This window comes from Schistocerca nitens, chromosome 6 (assembly GCF_023898315.1).
Source record: "Schistocerca nitens isolate TAMUIC-IGC-003100 chromosome 6, iqSchNite1.1, whole genome shotgun sequence".
Classification (NCBI taxonomy): Eukaryota; Metazoa; Arthropoda; class Insecta; order Orthoptera; family Acrididae; genus Schistocerca; species Schistocerca nitens.
In genome coordinates, this window is record NC_064619.1 from 497679747 (window position 1) to 497694958 (window position 15212).

Genomic DNA, 15212 nt, shown 5'->3' on the forward strand with positions numbered 1-15212 from the left:
CTGCCACAGTGTCACTCTTCTGGGCACCCTTGCAGATGGGCTATGAATAAGGCTGACTGGGACTTGTTCTCCTCTATTGCCACTATTGAGCCTCTTTCTAATGAAGCCATTGATGTGGTGGTTCACTCGGTCACCACCGCCATCGTTACTGCCGCAGAATCTGCCGTTCCCCGTTCTTCTGGGTCTCCTCGGCGGAGGACTGTGCCTTGGTGGTCGCCTGCGATCACCGAGGCGATTAAAGATAGCAGGTGGGCGCTCCAGCATCACAAGCGGCATCCATCTTTAGAAAACCTTGTCGCCTTTAAACGGCTCGGTGCGCGGGCCTGCCACATCATTCGCCAACACAAGCAGGAGTGCTGGGAACGGTATGTCTCCACCATTGGCCTCCATGTCTCTCCATCGCAGGTCTGGGCCAAGATTAGACGCGTCTATGGCTATTGGACCCCTGTCAGTGTCCCTGCACTGTCACTGAATGGGGCAGTTTGTACTGACTCAGACATAATTGCCAACCGCTTAGCAGACCAGTTTGCTCTCAGTTCCGCATCTGTGAATCACCCACTAGCTTTCCGCTCCATTAAAGAGCGGTTGGAACATTGGAGCCTTTCATTTCAAACACGCCATCCTGAATCCTACAATGTCCCATTCACTGAGTGGGAATTCCACAGTGCCCTTGCCGCTTGACCTGATACAGCTCCCAGGCCAGATAGCATCCACTGTCAGATGCTGAAACACCTCTCAGTGGACTGCCAGCGACACCTCCTCGACCTTTACAACCGCATCTGGGTCGCGAGTGAGTTTCCATCGCAATGGCGGGAAAGTATTGTTATCCCCATTTTGAAACCTGGCAAGAGTCCATTGGAGGTGGACAGCTACCGCCCCATTAGCCTCACCAACATTTTTTGCAAGTTGCTCGAATGCATGGTGAGCCGGAGGTTGAGCTGGGTACTCGAGTCTCGGGGCCTTCTGGCTCCGTCTCAGGTTGGGTTCCGTCAAGGCTGCTCTGCCGCCGACAATCTGGTGAGCCTGGAGTCAGCCATCCGTACGGCCTTTGCCTGCCGTCAGCACCTCGTCGCTGTCTTTTTTCACATGCGGAAGGCATACGATACGACGTGGCGCCATCACATCCTCTCTACGCTTCATGGTTGGGGTCTTCGGGGTCCACTGCCGATTTTCCTACAAAATTTTCTGTCACATTGTACCTTCCACCTCCCATAGTTCCTCCCGAGTTCAGGAGAACGGGGTACCACAGGGATCTGTCCTAAGTGTCTGCCTGTTTTTAATTGCAATTAATGGGCTCGATGCGGTGGTGGAAACATCTGTCTCAGCTTCCTTGTATGCTAACGACTTCTGCCTCTACTATAGCTCCATTGGCATCGCAGCTGCTGAACGTCAGCTGCAGGGCGCTATCCACAAGGTGCAGTCTTAGGCTGTAGCGCATGGCTTCCAGTTTTCGGCTGCTAAGACGTGCGTTATGCATTTCTGCCGGCTATGAACAGTTCACCCCGAGCCGCGGCTTTATCTTGCCGGCGAACTTCTTGCTGTGGTGGAGACACATTGTTTTTTGGGTGTGGTTTTTGATGCCTGGTTGACTTGGCTCCCACATACTCGGCAGCCTAAACAGATGTGTTGGCGGCATCTTAATGCTCTGCGATGCTTGAGCCACACCAGCTGGGGTGCCGACCGCTCTACCCTCTTACGTCTGTGCCAGGCGTTAATCCAATCACATGCGGATTATGGGAGCCTGGCTTACGGTTCAGCATCCCCATCTGCATTGCAGGTGCTGGACCCAATCCTTCACAGCGGGATCCGACTTGCCACTGGTGCTTTCCGGACCAGCCCTGTGGACAGCATACTTGTGGAGGCAGGCGTCCCTCCACTGCGGTTACGGCGCCAACGTTTACTGGCCGCTTATGCTATGCATGTTTGTACCTTGCCCGGGCATCCTAATTATCGTCTCCTGTTCCTGCAGTCAGTCGTCCGTCTCCCAGAACGTCGGGCTCGGTCGGGTTGTACGATAGCATTCCACGTCAGAGAGCTTCTCTCCGGGCTTGGGGTTTTCCCTCTTCCACCTCCTTTCCGGGCCCCTCTGCGTACACCTCCGTGGTGTGTGCCCCGCCCTTGCTGTCGGCTCGAATTGGCACAGGGCCCGAAGGACTCGGTCCCTCTGGAGGCCTTCCGCTGCCACTTTCATTCCATCCTTGCCACGTATCAGGGCTCTGGCATTGTTTTACACTGACGGTTCGATGGTTGCTGATCATGTCGGTTATGCTCTCACTCTAGGGGACCATTCCGAACAATGTTCATTGCTGGCTGGCTGCAGCGTTTTCACTTCTGAGCTGGTTGCCATCTTTTGTGCCCCAGAGTATATCTGCTCCTGCTCAGGTGAGTCCTTCGTATCTGTAGCGACTCCCTGAGTGGTTTACGAGCTATCGACCAGTGTTTCCCTCGTTATCGTCTGGTGATGGCTATCCAGGAGTCCCTGCATACTCTTGCCCGTTGTGGCCACTCTGTGGTCTTTGTGTGGACCCCATGCCATGTTGGGATACCCGGCAATGAAAATGTTGACTGCCCCGCGAAACAGGCCACCAGTAAACCATCTCTGGACATTGGCCTCCCGGCGCCTGATTTGCAAGCACTCTTATGCCGCAAAGTTTTCGAACTTTGGGATACTGAATGGCGCAACCTAACCACACCAAACAAACTCCGTCCTATCAAGGAGACGACGGATGTGTGGCGGTCATCCCTGCGAGCCACTCGCAGGGACTCAGTAGTCCTTTGTTGGCTTCGCATTGGCCACACCCGCTTGACACACAGCCATTTACTGCGGCATGAGGACCCACCTCCATGTCGATGCGGGTCGGCTTTGACGGTGGTCCACATTTTGTTGGCCTGTCCACTTTTAAGTGTGCTCAGGCAGAAGTTTGCACTGCCTGATACGCTCCCCGCCCTTTTACCTGATGACACTGCCATGGCAGGCTTAGTTTTGCGTTTTATTCGGGCAGGGGTTTTTTATCATTTAATCTGAGTGTGTGTGTATGTGTGCGTTTTTAAGTGTTGATTCTGGCCTTTGGCCTACAATTTTAGACCGAGTTTTTAATGTGTCTCTCGGTGGTTGGCTTCTCCTTTTTTGTCTCTATGGTCGGCCAACCACTGTCACACACTGTGTGATTTTAATTCCTTTTGTCTGGACTCTGTCTGTCTTTCTTGTTATGTGTTGTCTGTTGTTGTCTCCATTATTCGTTTTTATTCTGTGTGGGTGTTTTGGAAAAAGGGACCGATGACCGTTGCAGTTTGGTCCCTTTAATCCCCCAAACCAACCAACCACAAGGCCCTTGCTGTGGTTGTGTGACACTCCAGGGAAGAATCCGTGATCGGAGAGGGTAGCACAGGGCGGTCGCTTTGCACATGAAACACATTAAGCTTCAAAAATCTGGTCATTCTTCTGTGGTCGCCCCTTCAGTTGGGAATGGATCTTTCAATTCTGCTTCTTATGAACCTGTGGCTTTACCTTCCCAGGCTACATCTTGGGAGGAGGGCCAAGCTCGCCAGCTTCGGGTACAACTCTCATCCAGTACATGATCTGCACCATGACAGTTGAGACACTGTCACCACTATCCAGCCATTATTTTTTGAGCAAACTATCAAAGACAAGTTTACCAAAGTGGAGTCTCTCAGTAACATGTGATTGGGTTCAATGTTGATCAAAACGGGTCTGTGTTCTTCAAACTGATGAGGAACTCTTGGCCAGTCTGGAACAGAGGGGAATTATTTTGTTTAACGTGTTCAGGATGGCTGTAAGGACAATTGTGTCGATACCAGTGCGTTTATTTTGGCATTTGAGGGGGGGATATCCTCTCAGAGGTGGTCAAAGTTACGCTTTGTCAGTGTGACATGAAGCCATACATCACACCACCCAAGATGTGTTATCGGTGTTTGTGTTAAGAGCACGCGTCTTTCCACTGTGCAGCAGACCCTCTGCTTGTTGAATATAGATGCCCACTCCATGAGGGGGAACTCCTGTGTTCTGCTGTGTGGGTGCATGGATGATTGCCTCTAAATCTGAGCCAGCAAATCAATATAAAATAGTTAAATGCCAGCAGGGGCCTTTTGTCAGTATTTTCGTTTAGCAGTTAGTCATTGACATGCAGTACATGAACCCTAGAGGGTATCAGACTCTGATCCATGATAAATGCTGCCACCATTTGTTTTTGGTGGGATCTGCCCTGAGCAAAACACAATTGTATTGTTTCTTCCATTTCCCAGACATGTTTCGCTGAAGTTTCTGCATCATCAGCCAGCTTTCATTTTCTTTCCATTAACCTGGAAAAATGCTCTTTATTACGTGTACATACATAAATTTCAGTTAAAAGATTATTTACAAATTTTGAAAACAAAGTTTTGTATATATACATTTTTACTACTTGCTGTGATTTTCCTGGGTTTCTATGTTTTTATTGCACTCGGTTTCTTTCGCAATTTCTCATCTGAAACCATATAGAAAAGTTATTTACTTCAAAAATTTAACAGCTGGGAATTTTGCGGTTAGGCCTAACATCAAATAATTCTGTTTCTTTTTTAATTAATACTGTTTCTTTTTTAATTAACACTGTTTCTTTTTTAATTAATGCTGTTTCTTTTTTTATTAATGCTGTTTCTTTTTTTATTAACGCTGTTTCTTTTTTATTAACGCTGTTTCTTTTTTATTAACGCTGTTTCTTTTTTATTAACGCTGTTTCTTTTTTATTAACGCTGTTTCTTTTTTATTAACGCTGTTTCTTTTTTATTAACGCTGTTTCTTTTTTATTAACGCTGTTTCTTTTTTATTAACGCTGTTTCTTTTTTATTAACGCTGTTTCTTTTTTTATTAACGCTGTTTCTTTTTTATTAACGCTGTTTCTTTTTTATTAACGCTGTTTCTTTTTTTATTAACGCTGTTTCTTTTTTTATTAATGCTGTTTCTTTTTTTATTAATGCTGTTTCTTTTTTTTATTAATGCTGTTTCTTTTTTTTATTAATGCTGTTTCCTTTTTTTATTAATGCTGTTTCTTTCTACGTAAGTTTACAGTTACACAGTGCACCACTCAGTATATTAAGAAGAGTAGCACACGGACATTATTTAATATTACAGTGAATTAACATGTATTTGATAATGAATTAAATGACTAATATTTAACAACAGGCAAGATGTGATGGCAACTTCTAATACTGGAATGTTTAGCATTATTATAGTACCACTCATGGCTTTGGTTAATACATTGGGGAATACAATTTTGATTTGAAATTGGAGAAAAAAATTGCAAATGCTGTTGTGTGAGTGATATGTGCCCATTCTTCCGTATGTTTTGTAATTATTTCACTAAAAGCAGCTGCTTTTAAAATGCATATTGCTAAGGATGTCGCAATGCACTATGTTAATGAATTCACTGTAATTGAGACTCAGAGCCATAATATTATTATTAAACTGTGTAGCCACTTTGTGTTTTTCTGTGCAGCCAATTGACTTGTCCATGCAGAGAAAGTAAACATTCTGAATTCTGAGTATCGATGATGTTTCAAATTTGTCAAAGAATCATCTGTGTTTAAATAACCCATACTTTCTCTCTTTCTCTTGCATGTTGTGTTTTGCAAATAATCTGTTACCTACGAACCTGTAGCATGCTGCAGGTGAAAAATAGGTGTGCAGCATTCTTATAATTACAATAAATGGTTGTAGCTCCGTTATAAGTTGGATTGAGAAGTATCTTTTGTATTTCTTGATGGTGACTGGTTTCAGACCCTGAGCCCGTTTTCGAACCATCCTACAAAGAAACAATGTCAACTGTAACTTTATTAGTGGGATGGTTTGAAAATGGACACAGGTGTCAGAAACTAGTCGCCATCAAGAAATACAAAAAGGTTCTTCTCAATACAACTTATAATGGAGCTACAACCATTTATTTCACTCTGTTGTCTGTTTGTTTGTCTTTTAATGGCTACTTTATTACAGTTCTTTATTGACAGACTGAATTAAATACTGAAACTATGTGAACATTGTTTCCATAGTACAGTCCTTGGACTTTGATTCAACCAACCATACTTCCGACATATTCTTCCCTAAAGGCTTAATCACCTGGAAATGCAGCTTGTTCCACAATCAGAGAGAGCAGGGATAACTGAAGCGTTTAAAATTCTTGTGAATAGGCAAGGAGAGCTTTGGAGACTTGATTAGTGCAAAGACAAAGACATGATAAATGTGTGAAGGCAGTTAAATGAATTTATAGTGAGGTTCGAACTCAGTAAACCATTCCATAAAGTGTTTAGTGTGGGAGACCAATAGATGAATTTTAGGGGCAGATTGATGTTGTATTATCTCTGAAGAAGAGTGGTCAAAACTATGTGACAGTGGGGAAATGTTTCAGATTTACTACCACATAAAAAAGGCAAGTCCAGTTTGAAAGTACTGGCACTAAACTCTCACTAATCCAGCTATTCCTTGCACATATGGTTGCAGAGTTATTGTGTATCTCTGAAATTTAGTTTAACATGTTCAGGACTATACTCTGTAAAACCCAGATACATTTATTTTCATAGAAGACTTAGTTCTTGAGTGTGTCCATATACAGTAGTATCACTCACTACAAAATCCATCTTGAATTTTTAGTTGCTGCAATGAAAAGCAATGGCACTATGCTTTTCTTATCATGCCACTGCTTTACAAGCAATACATTGGTACTGCTTGTATTGGTTTGTTGCATAATTTGCTCTAGGAAGATGTTCACAGCTTCATCACCATGTGCGTAATAAATCTTCATGCTCTCTCCTCCTACATTGTCATCATCAACTTCACAATTATATTCCCACACACTTTGGAGTTTAAGCTGTTAAAGTTTGATCTACCTCAGTTTTCCTTATTCAGTCACTTCACATCAGTTTTTCCTCTTCCCAGAAGCCTGTGGAACATGTCGGTATTCAGAGTATCAACGAGTGACAATTCTGAGTTGACTGGCTCATCGCTGTTGCTCTGTACTGGCTCCAGTTCTGCATCAATAGATACAACAGTCTTCTCCAGCCCTTCTCGTGCTTCTGCTATTTGAAAAAATCACTAAGTATATTGCTTTCCAACAGCTGCAGCATAACCTCAGTAGTCATTTTCCACATTAGTTCAGAAAGGAGACAAAAAGCTAATGTTGATAATGATTGATTCCAAAGTTCTCTTGTCCATGGGCTGTTCCAGAGCTGTCACATTGGATGGAAGAAAGAGTGCTTGTATACCATCTGATTTCAGTCACATCAGAAGGATGACTGGAAGCATTATCAGTTATATGTGTAGCTTTCAGTGAAAGCTTTCTTTTTCAGCTCTTTCGTCATGCCTGGTACAACTGTTCTGTGGAACCACTGAGTGAATGTTTTTCTGTTCATTCATTCTTTCTTCCGAACACAGTATTGCGCAGTTAGTGTATTTCTGACACTGTGTTGAAAAAAAATGTGGATTTTTTTATTTCCCAATCACCATGAGCAGTAGTTTGATTCCCTTTTACATTAAAACATGCTATTAATGTTATGTGCTTTCACCCCACCCTCCCACTACCACCACAAGCTTGTTTCTCAGTTTTTGGGAGCTAATGTTTTTGAAGAAAACATTGTAAAACAGATCAGTTTTATCAACATTGCCCAGGGCACCGACAGTTAAATCTTCTTAGTCTATTATCTTCTTCTTTCCAAACTCATCTGCATCTTTTTCATTAGATGAGTGGCTTTACCTGGTGACCGTCGCCTGCCATATCTTGTGTCATTTCTTCTAGTTTGATGACCAACCCTCATGTGCTGCAAACAAGTTACGGGTGCTAAATTGTTTGTTAAATACAACTGCTCTTTCCTTTCTTATTGGGCTACAGGTGGGAATTCCTGTGTAGCATTGTTTTATGACCTGTCTAAAAAGAACTATGTCCAGTTCTGATCTCACATAACCTTTTGTTTTCCATTTGGGCTGAATACCATCTAATGACAACTTATTTCTTTTTGATATTGTAAATAGTTGCTTGTCCAACATTGTACTCGGCAGCGATGTCTTTCTGTGAAGAACCTCAGTTTAATTTATATAAATTTAAAGTTTTTGCTTAAGGTCTGTTGTAATGCGTTCCTTTTAGAAACCATAACAATGACCTGTAAAAAAGCCAAAATTTGAAATATGTGTTGCATTGTTCAAACATTGTAATTAATTACATTGTTGTACACAATAATTCATAGTTGTAAATGTCATTTCCCCTTGAGTGACTAGAGGCCAGATTAGTGAGAGTTTAGTGTAGGTATATAAAAGGTCTGTGAACAGTAAAGTTTACAGCCTTTGCTTGTGGAACGTTTGAGAGCTGATGTTTGCATTGTGTCATTTGGCATTGCAAAACTGAATGAAGACTTATAATTTGGCGTCAACATAGTGTGAACAAAAAATATTGTTTTACATATTCTCAGCAAATATAATAAGATACATGATGTCAATAAAAACTGTATTATTAGTGAATTATGGTTTGTACAAAAACTGAATTACCTGAAATCCATTTATTATTGTTCAGTCTTTTCTCAAGTTAATTTTATAGCACGTGGTTTACATTGCATTAACAAGTTATTAGTGTTGATTTGCCTGCCTTCTCATGTAAGGTTGGCTTTGGACTAGAAGAAAAATTGTTTCTTGTAGCTTTGTTGCTGCTGCCATTAGGTGTCCTTGTCGTAATGTTATTCTTTTATTATTTATTTCACTGAATTACCATAGTTGCTCTGTGTTCAAAAGAAGAAATTCTTCTGAACCTATTTTTTTTCCAGGCAAAACATGCTGAACAGTGTTCAACAAATTTTAAAAAGAAAGTTGACGAATATGAAAGCACACTTCACAAAATGCAGGAGGATTTACGAATAGCGGAAGAAAGAATCAAAGAGTTGGTCGAACAAAACATGGAGTTAAATGATTTCGTAGAAAAGCAAAGAAAGGTGCAAGACAGCAGTACAGATCTTGAAATGTCAGTTATTGCAACTTTACCAGGTACGTGTTAGTCTAGTAGCTTCCATTCAAATTACTCCAAGAAAATACTGATGTTGAGCTTTCTGGTTTCTGTATGATTGTGTTACTAACTTGTTTCAGACTTATTTTGGAATTTGCTTTGATTGTAAAATACTAATGACCTGCTCTAGCTTCGCAGTAAATATCTATGGCTGGACGACTTGTAGTGATTTACATAAACCTCCTCTGTTTTATCTATTAGTGTACAAAGTATCAAAATCACTACAGTAGTTCCTGAGAAGCCTTCACATACAGACAGAAAAATGTGGCCAGGGTAATTTGTAATATGTATAGTGTTTGGTAACAGTCTGCTGCTATCTGGATTCATGGTAGCTTTTACTGTATTGCTTTTCCTGCCAGATACTGGCTGCTCTCTACCTGGACGTGCAAAAGTGTGTAGAGAAAATTAGTGTAGCAGGTACAGAATTTTTTTAACCAATATGGAGAAAGTAAGTACAGAATAAGGAAACAAATACAGTGCTGTTCAAGGGTCTTTAGGAGGAGGATACGAGACATCAGATTCATTTGAAATTCAAAATAACATGCATCAGGGCTCTGTTTCTCTGGATTTCTCTTCATTATTGTAATGAGTGGCACAGTAAACAGAATAAAGATGTATATGATACAAGAAACAGCTTAGTGTATCACATACCTTGGAGTTTTAACATCCACAAAGCTTAAAAATTGGACAAGTACTCAGCACTGGTAGACCTATAAATTTCTACAGTAGATTAACTAATGCTAAAAAAATTTATTTGCAGAGAACACTTGAAACATGGCGCAACAAATGAATTAAGAGCTCCAACAGTGACACTAAAACTCCTACTAATCTACTACACTATTGACTTTTTAGGTCAGCAACAGTGTTAACCTGAAAAGGTAAGATTCCTGCCCATTATGGTATGAGGAGTAGAAGACTGGCAAAGACATCCTCTCCTTTTCAATATGTATTGCACTGTGAATGGTCGGCCCAAGTGTCAAAATAAAGTTGACTAATAGGCTACACTACCTGGCGGCAGCAGCACCCTCACTGCTGGAAGTGCGGAACTCTGCTACTCTCAGTATTGCCAATAACCACAACTGTTGGCGCGCTGTCATTTTCGATTTGAGGAAATCGTGGAGGTTGAGATTCCGTGCATTATCCAGCTGTTAGCTGCTGTCATCGTTATTCAGGTTTTCTGCCATGTGTATTTCCATGGATTCTTTAATAATGGAGACCCAAACCGGCATTGAGGTGCCTATAATTGTTTCATCATACTCCATTTCTGGGTCGTCTAGTGGGTAACTACGGTACTTCATTCCTTCAGTCAGCTCAGATGAGAAATCAGCAATTGAGTTTGTGTTGCTCCCAAAGTTGTACCACTTTATTCTGCTGTTAAAGTGCGCGTCATTTACGACGACGGCTGAGTTTAGGTTCGTTCTGCGCATCTGACGTCACAAAACAGTCACCCAATGAACAGAGAACGACGTTGCGAGAGCTCGACTGCAGTACAGACCACGGGTGAGTGTCTTCAGTTTTAGAAATGTTCAGCCATAAATAAAGTAATTGAACAAAAGCAATGCCTCGGTAGAAGACTTTCTATAAAAGAAAGTTTGGAAAAAGCATTCTTTATACCAATTGCTTCATATTCTGTTAATTAATTAAACCAAACAAGCAATAATCATCCTAATTCAGGCGACAGCAAGGGAATTCATTCTCACTAACCGCTTTTTCGCAATAAATAACAGCTTAATTGTTAATTTCCTATTTTACTTCGACGAAACGTGAGCAATTCATAGTCATACCAACAGTGTTTGTCGGTATTTTGCATGACTCTTTAAAGTCCTCCAGGAACCCAATTAAACGACGAGCTCCGTTAGCATAGCCGTTAGGGTGTTTAGCTTTCCAACAAAAAGTTCTGAGTTCAAATCTTGTTCGGAGCTTAATATTTTCTTTATTTAAAAACAGTATCGAAGTGTCTTACTTCTTGATTTTTATTCGTTTGAATGTAATTTTTTGAAAATTTTATTGGTAACTAAAATCGACCATATTGAAAGTATATGCTATGGACTTTTACCTCTGCAAACTGTTCAAAATTTCGTGCAATGGTTTACTACATCTAATGCTGCACAATAACTGCGTTGAACATCGAAACTAAATTAAGTCATTTATGGGGGGGAAGGTATCAGTCAAGAAGATGCGTAAAAATCAAATTTTTGGGCCAAATAGTTTTTATGAAATCGAATGATAAAGTGTGTCAAAGCAGTCGAAACACCACGTGTCTGCACAGGCGAGCAGTGCAATGATAACAAAATCGCGGAATGCGGGGAGCACGTCTCTGTAGCAGCGAAAGGGTTAACGCGGCCGTGGTGGCTTTATTTCATAAACTGCGCGCTCCGCCCCTAAACGTAAGTTTGCGAACTATACTATACTATGGCGCTGCTTCTCTTGGCGCGTACAACTGGCAACGCAGCAATCTCCCACGTCTGGGCGGGCATGCGCGAACCACCAAGATAAAAGAATTCAACTATACTGTGTGTTGAGGGAGAAGAAAAACTGGGCCAGGCTTGAGCGAGTGAAACCAGTGGCAGAAACTTAATTTATTAGTTGGTAATAATTGTAAATAGTATTGTGCACAAAAGAGATTGACTGACCACAGTCCTATAACTCTATGCACATATCTGACCATGAACATAATTTTGATAATTTATTACAGCGTTCTTAAATACTTGGAAAGCATACTCTCTACACTCACTTTCACGTGCTTGCATAAATACATTTCTCACTCATGGTAGACTTGTACTGCATCTTCTTTCAAATTCATTTTAATCTGTTTTCATTAATTTTTTTTTCTTTTTCTTTTCCTTTTTTTTTCTTTTTTTTTCTCCCCCCCCCCCCCCCCCCCACACACACACCTAAGAATTCCCTGATTCATTTGCAGCTGGCTCATATTGACTCCTATATTCAAAATTTTATATGGTTTGGTAACAATACCTATCTAGTGGTTATCTAAAGTTTGTGCTTTGTTAAATAATTTTCACTGGTAGGGCGGGTAATCTTAAAGTTTTAATTATGACCTCGAAGTAAGTTACCACCCTAAAATAAGTGCTGGTGTTAGTATTTTTCATTCATCCTTCAGTGCGTCACGTGTGTGTGTGTGTGTGTGTGTGTGTGTGTGTGTGTGTGTGTGTGTCACCTGTGGTAGGGATGTGCGTGAGGGCGATTGTCCACCTCCTTCTCCCCACAGTATAAACTACAATGGCGGCCATGCCGCCTCCTCTCAGGAGTGTCCAGTCTATCTTGATGAGTGGGCTGTTAAAGAGATCCGGGTAAAGGAAAAGGTGCCTTATCCATTTGCTCGCAATTTACTGGCTAGTTGCAAACTTGTGTTCTCCTGTCTGGTACCTATAGTTCTATTTTTGTTACCCTTCGCTCCATGAATGACATGGCCATGCAGACATGCGACCTCCAATTCAGCTCTGAAATCATGAAATCGCCCAATGTCAAGGTAGCAACGTCATCCCCCTGTCCCGCTGTGCAACAAGTCGTCAATCTCTCGTCTCAAGGGGCGAAACCACCAGCTACACAACCGGTTGCCCGGAAAGGACAGAAGGAGTACTCCTGTGAAGACTTCTTCTGTCCCTCTAGCCAAACACCACCTGAGTCTTCATCTAACTGGAAAGTCTCAAAGAAGCCCTCCAAAGGCAAACGGTCTTCTCCTTTGTCACCTCGAAGATCATCTTCGATGGTGTTGGCACGTGATACCTTAGCCCGGCCAGCTTCCGTGTCGTCGGTGCACACCAACCACCATTTATTGGTGTTGGACCACACAAGCAAGCTGACACCCCCACATCTCATTATCATGACTCTACTCCAATGTAACGTTCGCGGCCTTTGGTCCCACAAGGAGGATTTACAGCTGCTTTTAGCGTCGCAGCGGTCCCTTTTACTCAGTCATCAGGAAATGAAATTGCACCCTCACAACCTCTTTGAGCTTTCACATGTCTTAGCGATTCGTTTTGACCTTCCCCCTGATGTCGGCATTTCCTCTCATAGGGGCGTCATGCTTCTCATATGGGATGACATTCATAGTCCATCCATCTAGCTGACTAGCAATCTTTAAGCTGTGGCAATTCACCTTTCCCTTCCCCACCTGACTTTTTCCCTCTATACTGTATATGTCCCTCCATCATTCGCTGTCACCAGGGCAGACTTCCTTCTACCTATTGGGCAGCTACCTGCCCCATTTTTGCTACTCAGTGACTTTAATGCACATCATCCCCTTTGGGGTTCTCCCAGAACCTGTCAGAGAGGTGCCCTCTTGGCTGACCTACCTTAACACTGGAGCCCCCCACTTTCCTTTCCAACTCCTTGCACACCTATTCCCATTTGGACCTAGCCTTCTCCACTGCCCAGCTTGCCTATCGTCTTGAGTGGTCCGTTCTCTCTGACACCTACTCGAGCGACCATTTCCCATGTGCAATCTGTTTGCTGACCCCTATCCCATCCATGTGCACACTTAAATTGCAGCTTTCTAGGGCTGACTGGCAGCTTTACTCCTCCCTGGCGACGTTGGAAGAACATTTCCCCAGTTGTGATGACCAGGTCGAATATCTCACAAATGTTATCCTTACTGCTGCAGAAGGGTCCATCCTCCGCACTTCCTCTCTACCATGTTGTGTCCCAGTCTCTTGGTGGACTGAGGCATGCTGCAACGCAATTTGTGCACATAGATATGCTCTCCGCATTTTTAACCGCCACCCTACGCTGGCAAACTGCATTGATTATAAACAGATGCGTGCAAAGTGTCGTCGCATTCTTCGGGATGGCTAAAGAACTAGCTGAATTTCATTCACAAGTTCTTTTAACAGTTCCACACCTTCCTCTGTTCTGTGGGCCAACCTCTGAATGCTCTCTGGAACCAATATCCATTCCTCAATTTCCAGCCAGCCAGTCACTGATGATGATGTCATCGTAGACCCTGTTGCTGTCTTCAACACCTTGGGCTGCCATTTTGCGGAAGTTTAGCATTCCTTCATCAGAAACGAGCGGAGGAGACTTGGGCGATACCCTTCTCTTCTCCAAATCGTGAGTGCTACAATGGCACCTTTACTATGAGGGAACTAGATCATGCTCTCTGTTCATCCCGATCCTCCGTCCCAGGGCCAGTTGCCATCCACATTCAGATGTTGCAGCACCTTTCTCTTGTGGGCAAGCACTTTCTGCTTAACACATACAACCGCATCTGGGCAGAGGGCACATTTCCTGGACGCTGGCATGAAGCCACAGTCATACCCATGCCTAAGCCCGGTAAGGACAAAAACCTTCTTTCTAGCTACCTACCCCCCCTGAGTCCGGGGGTTAGAATAGGCCCGAGGTATTCCTGCCTGTCGTAAGAGGCAACTAAAAGGAGTCTCGCACCTTTCGGCCTTTATGTGATGGTCCCCTGTACGGTTTGACCTCCATTCTTCAAAATTTTCCCGAATAGCAAGGCAATTGGGGAAGGGCGCCTTTCATGGTGCATTGAGATCTTTAGCCCACTTTCTCGTCGTCACATTTCAATCCCGCTCATTCTCCATCTCTTGGGCGAGGACACCTTCCTGGGAGCATTTTCCACCACACAATATCGCTTTCTGTGTCAACAATGATCATGGACTTCTTTGCTCCTGATGTCCAGCATGGTAGCCGGCCCGTTGTGGTGGGGCCGCCATATACCCTGTTGGTTGTAGCCCCCTGAGCACACAGGGATTGCTCTGCTGATGCTGTTCCATTAAATCCCCACATATGCCAAGGGGTAGATGCCCATCCTCCTGGGGCAGCGGGACTCCGGCAATGGCCATCCTGTCAGGTGGCCTTTGCTGCGGCTGGGTGGCGCCTGTGGGGAGGGTCCCTGGTCGGAGTGGGTGGCATCTGGGCAGATGACATGCGATGAAGCATCTCTTGCTGGTGTTGAAACACCAGCGTCTCTAAGCGTTCACAGGCTCAACTCAGTGCACAGAAGTATGACCCGAAATCGTTCCCCTACCTGGCCACAACATGGATGGAACGTCAGGCTAAGGATGGCAGCAGATCTTATTTGCCCCAGTACCTTGTATGTTCGGGAGCTGATGGGGAATCTTTCATGACAATGAAGCCTAGTTTTTTGTTGAGCATTTAGAGGACAAGTTTGGGGAGGTCCAAAATGAGATCTGGGTCAGTCTT

The 15212-nt window shown here is 43.3% G+C and overlaps 1 protein-coding gene across 3 annotated transcripts in view; it reads left to right on the forward strand.

The window, feature by feature from the left end:
- Positions 1–15212, forward strand: part of LOC126262468 (girdin) — a 242450-nt gene that overhangs the window by 66392 nt on the left and 160846 nt on the right. For all 3 annotated transcript variants that reach the window (XM_049959128.1, XM_049959129.1, XM_049959130.1), the window contains one exon: positions 8797–9013. In XM_049959128.1, the coding sequence (XP_049815085.1) occupies positions 8797–9013 (217 nt within the window). The remainder of the gene's footprint in view (positions 1–8796; positions 9014–15212) is intronic.